Source organism: Strongylocentrotus purpuratus, unplaced genomic scaffold (genome assembly GCF_000002235.5).
Source record: "Strongylocentrotus purpuratus isolate Spur 01 unplaced genomic scaffold, Spur_5.0 spur5_scaffold_11, whole genome shotgun sequence".
Lineage (NCBI taxonomy): Eukaryota > Metazoa > Echinodermata > Echinoidea > Camarodonta > Strongylocentrotidae > Strongylocentrotus > Strongylocentrotus purpuratus.
Genome location: NW_022145596.1, coordinates 21,947,341 through 21,955,012, shown reverse-complemented (window position 1 = coordinate 21,955,012; position 7,672 = coordinate 21,947,341). Strand labels below are relative to the sequence as shown.

Here is a 7,672-nt window from a genome sequence, read left to right as displayed (position 1 = left end):
GAAATAAAAATGCTTTTAGAAGTAAAAGTCAAGAATACAAATTGGAAATCGATCATAACTCCATTGGAATTCACCATCGTAAGTGGGAATTTTTTTTAAATAAAGTCGTTTTAAGCTTTGATACTATATTCATAAAGTTTTTTAAGAAGGAAGAATGAAGGAAAATGAGAATGTCATAACATGTTTATTGGACGCCAAAAAGTTATTTCTTTTCTTTTCTTTTGTTTTTGGTTTGTACTTTCTCTTTCTCTCTGTTTTTGTTTTAACGCCTATGTGTAAGCTGATTTGTTTGTTTGTTTTGTCTGTCTTTTGCATAGGTTCCAATTCATGGGTGTTAGATGCTCAAGGTGTTAATTTTCTCATGTGTATTCAATATGAATCAAAGGAGGGAAGTCCTTCTCGTCTTGCTTTAGGCCTAAAATAATAACTTGTTGTATTGCCCTTTGCGACCGACCCAAAAATCTACGGTCGGCATTTTCATATATTTAAAAAAAAAAAAAATTTAAAACGTTTTTTTAGATTTGTTTTAATTAGTGAATAACAAAATATGTATTTTGTTAGTTTAAATAAGATATAAACGCAAAAAATCAAATTATGAAAAAAAGAAAAAAAAACATATTCAAATCTGAAAAAATATCGGCCCAAAGAGGGCGACAAAAAAAACTTTACCGACCGACCGACCCATGTTTGGGCACCTAAAGGGCAATAAAACAAGTTTTTATCTTAGGCCTTACTTTAATTCGGCACTTGACACCATCAATCACAAATGTCTGTTTGATCGTTTGCAACATCGTTTTAGCCTAGATGGTGTGGTTTGGAAATGGTTGACCTTTTATCTGTCTGAAAGATCTCATGTGGTGAAGGTAAAGGACGCACTATCCAGTCATGTCAGCAATCAGTGCGGAGTACCTCAAGGTTCGGTCGTCGGGCCACTACTCTACACACTGTATAGTGCTCCTATTGCTGACATCGCTTCTTCTCATGGACTTAGTTCGATGTTATACGCAGATGATACTCAAATTTACGTGACTTACTCCGGACTAATCACCAGGTAGCCATCATGAAAGTTAATAACTGTCTGAGGGACATAGTTTCATGTGCTCATATCAACAATTTAAAGATCAATGCTGACATGACTGAGCTTATTCATCTCTCATCATAGTGTAACTCATCTTTGAAACCTGCTACTGTAGTATAGTTAATGGTCTAAATGTCGTTTAAAAAGCAGGAGCGAGGAACCTGGGTGTACATGGATTATAAACTGCAACTTCAAGATCATCTTAAGATGACACGCCGTTTAGCAATGTATGCAATTAGACAAATTTGACAAATAAGAAATTTACTTGATAAGAAAACCACTGAGAAATTAATTCATGCATTTGTTTCACTAGGATTGATTGCTGTAATGCTCTATTGTTTGGTTTAGCCGAGAAAGATGTAAGAAAATTGCAAATTGTGCAAAATAGTGCTGCAAGACTTGTTGAACGAGCAAGGAAAAGAGATCCAGTAACACCTATGTTGACTCGCCTTCATTGGTTACCTGTAAAAAAAAAGAATTGTTTATAAAGTTATCATGTTGTGTCACAAGGTAATAATTCACAAATCCCCGACTTATCTTCTTAAAATCATTTCTTCTTACATACCCGGTAGAAATCTCCGCTCCTCAACATAGAACTTGAACTTGAACTTGATATCCTGACTATCCCTACCACATCAACCCAAACGTACTGGTTCTCGTGCTTTTTCAACGGCAGCGCCTGTCTCGTGGAACCAACTTTTCTGACCAGCTTAGAGTTGTTGGGAGCACTGACAGCTTTGGGAGAGCACTGAAAAATTGTTTGTTTTCGAGGGTTTCCTAGAGAGCTGCTTTGTCCTTTTGCTGGTTAGGAGGTTGGTTCGACAGATGGGTGTCTGTTGAATTTTTAATATGTCATGTCATAGAGATTTACTTAGGTGTAATTATAGGTATATATTCCCATGAATATTTTGTGTTATTTGCTTAACTACTTTGTTAATTATTTTGTTGTATATTTATATATTCAAATGTGTCATAATTGTAAAGCGCATAGAGAAATTTCCAATGTATTATGCGCTTAATAAATATTCTCTAGTATTATTATTATGTCAATTTGAAGTGAAATCTTAAAATACACTATAATGATGTTGAATTGTTTAAATGAGTCGTATGTTATGTAGCTTTCATTTATAGTATGTAATTACCAATATTTGTTGAATATTTATCAAATATTCATTTGTAACACCTGTGAATGATGGAAAAAAAATATCACGTAGAAAATAAATAATAAATGTTAGTTTGCAGCCATAAACCTTTTGTCGAAATCGTGCAAGATAAATGCATCTCACGGTCATGATGAGACTATTGATTGTGGACATAATCCTTTGTCAGGGCCATGTTCTATTGCAATGTCCTTACATGAATAATAGATGAGAATCTTTATGGAGAGTCAAAATGAATAGCATAATTATCGACTAATATTATTGACACACTCGTGCCGTGGTTCCTCAAAGGGTCTGTTTTGCACACTACGAATACATGAATAAGCGGGCGTGGTGAAAACGCGGGGAATCCCCGTTGGTTTTTCCACTCTGCACATAACTACAAAGCATCGCTTGTATCTTGCTCTGAATAGAATACTGTAATACAGTCCTGGAATACAGTTCAGCAGAGTCTACAGCAAAATCAACTCTACAGGGACAAACAAGCGAATCTTCAATTTCGAAATCGTTTAGAATTAATAAATATTGAGAATTTTATTTGCATCATTTCAAATTTGCATATGCGCAAACTCGACAAGGTAAAACAACTCCTCAAAATCTGTTTAAACGGTTCATATTCTACAGTTTTCTTCATTCTGAACGCAAGCACGAAGTTCAAACTGCGGTTATTTCTGTTCGTCTCGTGAAGTGATCTAATTTGAGAGCTTTGGTTTTCCCCGCCGTCTGGAAAAGAACCTGAATCCAAGTTATAGGCCTACTGGTACAAGAGACGTGTTTCGCAATACAGTCAGATTCTATCCATCGAGGGATCCCCATGAGTCATTCCAAGACCTCTGACTAGGACTCAATCGATTGATTATAATGTTAGCTTAGTTAGCTACCTAAACTCGACAGTTGATTTTTCGGTTCTTGTCTACTTCTCAACAGAAAATCTGAGCACTTAGCGAGGTTTTTTCCATACTGCTCGCAACAGCTCTTTCTCTTGAATCAGTTGAGTACTTACGCGAACACCAATCGGTTCGTTGAGAGAGCTTCTCATCCACAGCTAAATCCCCGTATCCACAAGCTTCACAAGCTTCACAAGCTTAGGACCAAATTCTACCGACCACCCTCGACCACCGTACCGAAGATGGACTCTGAAGCCCACATGGGTGACATCGACAGTCCCGCCTCCAACTGGATCCCATCGTCGGCGACGGGGGAGCAAAATCATCTCGACCGACATCACAGCTGCAGAGGACAGCTTTCGAGGAAGCCGAGTTCCCGCTCGAAACAACTTAGTACTTGTAACGCGACCGCCTGCGCCATCGCAGTGTGTTTCATCGCGGCGATTCTGGCGTTGATCATCTCTTGCTTTACCCTCTATATGTACGTGCACAACCATGGACTGGGACTCGAGATGAACATAGTCGATCCGGTAAGTTAAGAGAGAGAGAGAGAGAGAGAGAGAGAGAGAGAGAGAGGGAGTTTAAGTTAGAAGGGAGAGCGCGAAAGGAGAAAGCTATAAAGAAATACAAAGAGAAAGTGATAATATAGAGAGATAGTGAGACAACCATAGCAGAGAGAGTGAGAGATAGGGTAAGAGGGAAAGAGAGAGAGAGAGAGAGAGATAGAGAGAGAGAGAGAGAGAGAGAGAGAACGGTGGGGTTTGGGGGGGGGGGAGTAAGAGAAAGCCGGAATGGGAGGCAGAGTGCGAGAGGGTTTAGAGGATTAACTTGTAGATCACTCTGTTAAATATTTCCCCCTCCTTTTTTTGTTCACTTCTCGTGTAGCATCAAGAAAGTCGGCACGGTGCTTCACCTCCACCCTCATTCGATGGTCCTCAAACAGCTATGCCACCACCATCATACGAGGGAGCGGCGAAATCAGCCTACGCTCACGTTGTCGGGACAGACAATGGACGGAGGGGAAATGATATGCAATTGGGTAAGGAATAACACTATGAACATGACGGACAAAGAAAGAGGACAAAATATACAGTTCCTCATTCTACCCTCAACCGTCTCTGTGGTAGACAAAGGAACATCCCTTCACTGCTACAGTATTATGTAAACATTTGTAGAACAGGTGAATATGCATGTGACACCTGTTCTACACATTTTTACATAATAGCAGTGAAGGGATGTTCCTTAGTTTGTCTATCTGAGGAACTGTATATTTTGTCCTCTTTCTTTGTCCGTCATGTTCATAGTGTAAAGAACAACATATTTTGTTTCATTTTTGTACTTTAATCCCTTTGGCAGTTCTTTAGTCTTGTACGTTAACTCGATCGCAGACTTTATAAAGTGGGATGGAATGTACTATAGAGTGTTGGAATTGCTCTTGTCAATGAGTTGGTTTCTTGAAAGTCTTTGCGACTCTGTTTGTTGTGTATGTTATTTAGATTGAATCAAAATCGTATCAAAGTCTGCATCTTATAGCCTACATTATTACTTTCCCTTTGTTAATTTTCTCCTCAGTCCATTTATCTTGAAGTAAGCCTACATGTAAAATTATTTAAAAAAAAAAAAACCCAACAACAACAACGAACAAACGAAATAAAAAATATAATAAAAGTTTGCCTATTGGAGGAACATCAGGGAAAACCAGAGATGTTAGGTCTGAGAGATATGAGCTCTATACAAGAAAACTCACTATCATCATCAATCATCAATAATGATTGACTGTAAACTTTTCCAAGATTTGTCCTCATTTGTAATACTTTTGTACCATTCTATTATCGTTTATTAGAATGTTTAGCTGAATGGAAAGTGAACGTAACACACAATGTGAAATTTCTGGACAGCTATGGCATTGAAATCGTCGAGTCGGGTTATTACTACCTCTACACTCAAATCTACTTCAGTGATTCGGAAAGTGGAGCGACAGTTGACCCCTCATCTCAGCAGGCGTTGCCAATGGTAACCAGTCATTTAAAAAACAATCTCTCTCGTCCTCTTCTTCCTCCTCGTCCTCCTTCTCCTTCTTACCTCTTCTTAGATTATTACAGACTTAAAAAAAGAATGATCATGACTTCAAAGACCGCTGTCCAAATCTTTCTTTTCCCCGCGTCCTCTGAACTTTCTCTCATCTTTTCCTCCTTAATCCTTAAAACCTTTGTCATGTTACATACAATGAGTATACCTTACTAATAAGAACCATGCTAACCACTGATGGTTCTTTGTCCAAATTACTATCCACCATTCGAATCATGGTAACCATGATATCAATGTTTAATACCATGGTTCGAATGGTGGATGGTAATTTGGACAAAGAACCAGGGTTATCATGGTACTTTATTTTTAAAGGGTTATACGTACCTACGTACAGTATTTTATACACACAACATGTTTTTTTTTTAAGGCTAAGTTAAGTTGTCAGGCGGAAATGAAAAGTCGAGATGCTTTGGTCAAATGGACTTAAGACAGACCTCCTATTGCTATTGTACTGTGGCAGTTTGAACTTGTGTCCAGAGCTATTGATTAGGAGAGTTTGGCCAATTTGGTTCAAGTTGGGCATATTACTATGGCTATAACACTGTCTTGTTGAGCAAGCTAGCACAAAACAAAAGAGTATGCACCAACTGAAACTAAGTTGGCCAAATCACGTGTACAGATGGCTCTTGTTTCCCGCCAATCGTAACCCACGTCATTTCCCGTTTATTCTCTGCTGCAGCGTTCTTCGACAAATCGCAACCACGTCCCGTTGATGGAAAGCGTCGTCCCTTTCAAAGAATACGCGACGAAGTACCACGGTGGGGTGTTCCATCTGGAGAAGGGCGATAGGATCACCGTGAGCGTATCGAATGGCGATCTGCGAATCAACACCGGGAGCGACAAGACCTTCTTTGGGGTCTTCATGCTGCGTTCGACCATGGACCAGGGCCCTGTTTTATAAAACTTGATATCAATAACAAGTTACAAGTTACTGTTACAGGCTACTGAAATCATGGCATCTGATTGGCTGAGAGCAAATTTGTCATAGCAATTTAGCAGTTGTTATAGATAACAAGCTTTATGAAACGAGCCCCTGATCACAGGGCTGCAGTAGCAGTTACTGTTTCTTAATAATGAGATGTTTTTTTCTTCTAAAAAACGATGTCGTTTGGTGAGTCGAAAACAGAACACCATTAACGATGAAGTAGGCTCATATTCATAAATCTGACATTCGTTGCAGTCCTAGCAATGAGTAGTATGAGTAGTATGTGAAATGTTCTCGTTCATGTTTTGGTTTAAATACAACTTTTTTTTTTTAATTTCTCTAATTGCTAACCTTGTCCATAATATTAGACGAGGAAAGTAAATCTTGAAAACATGTCAGTGTGTACATAAGTTAACCTGCTATAACTGAAATATTTCCTTGTGTATTATGACGTCATACAAGACATCTTATATTTATTAGGCGTCTATACGCTGTATGTAGGAAGCGAAGATGAAAGATTTAACATTGCCAATTTGAATGCAGAGCAACATTCGCCAAATGTAGATAAATTCATGCGCTAGGAAATCCACAAGTAGCATTTTTAAGCATTAAATACAAACGAATGGAATACAAATAAAAGTAGCATAACATAACATAATTTATATGAGAATTGTAAACGTTATCTAGTATAGTTTTAACATGATGATTTTCTTAATTATTGCATAGTTAACACGCAAAGAGCAATCCAATATTGTTTGTTCCAGTAGACTAATCAACTAGGCCTATATATATATATATATATATATTTTTTTTTAACTGTTTTTCTTCGTTGTGAAGCTCATAATAAACAAATATACCATGCACTGAGAGGCTCTAGTTGGAATTATGGATTGAGGTGGCAGGAATAGCACTTTTTTCTGTCGCTTAATGATGTACTAAAAGCGGGGAGTGGAAATCTACTCTCTCTATAGGAGCAGAGGCGTCGCCAAAGGGGGGGGGGGGGTGTAGGGGTGCGACACCCCCACCTGTCAGGATATTGTCGGTAAAATTGCGCTGCCGTCGGGAAAAAGAGAAAAGGGGGAGGGGAAAAAAGAGAGGGAAAAAAAGAGAGGGAAAGGAAAAGAAAAGAAAAAAAGAAAAGGAAAAGAAAAGAAAAAAAGGAAAAGAAAGGAAAGAAAGGAAAAGAAAGGAAAGAAAAGAGAAGAAAAAAAGAGAAAAAAGAAAAAGAGGGGGAGAGGAAAAAAAGGAAAAGAAAGAAAAGAAATAAAAGGAAAAAAAGAAGAAAAAAGAGTGAAAGGGAAACAAAAGAAACGGGGGATGAAAGAGAGGAGAGAGAGGGCAGGTAAGAGTCTGAGAGAAGAGGAGTGGGAGTAAAAGAGAAAAGGGGGTTGTTGGGTGGAGTCGTCTCGTCGAGGGAGCAAGAAAGACACGGATAAATATGTTGCTGTGTCGGGTCAGCTGTGTCGGTATTCTTGCTCGATCCTCATCAATGCATAAGTTTGAAGTCGGTGAGATGTATATTGTCGGACGGCCG

General features: G+C 38.5%; 1 protein-coding gene across 1 annotated transcript; it reads left to right on the top strand.

Moving 5' to 3' along the window:
• Window positions 1–2,636: 2,636 nt before the first annotated feature.
• Window positions 2,637–6,132, top strand: LOC105444300 (lymphotoxin-alpha-like). Its single transcript, XM_030981336.1, has 4 exons — window positions 2,637–3,655; window positions 4,011–4,164; window positions 4,969–5,138; window positions 5,893–6,132. Exons 1-4 carry the CDS (start codon window positions 3,368–3,370, stop codon window positions 6,112–6,114), a joined length of 834 nt encoding a protein of 277 aa, XP_030837196.1. The 5' UTR covers window positions 2,637–3,367; the 3' UTR covers window positions 6,115–6,132.
• The last annotated feature ends 1,540 nt before the right edge of the window (window positions 6,133–7,672 follow it).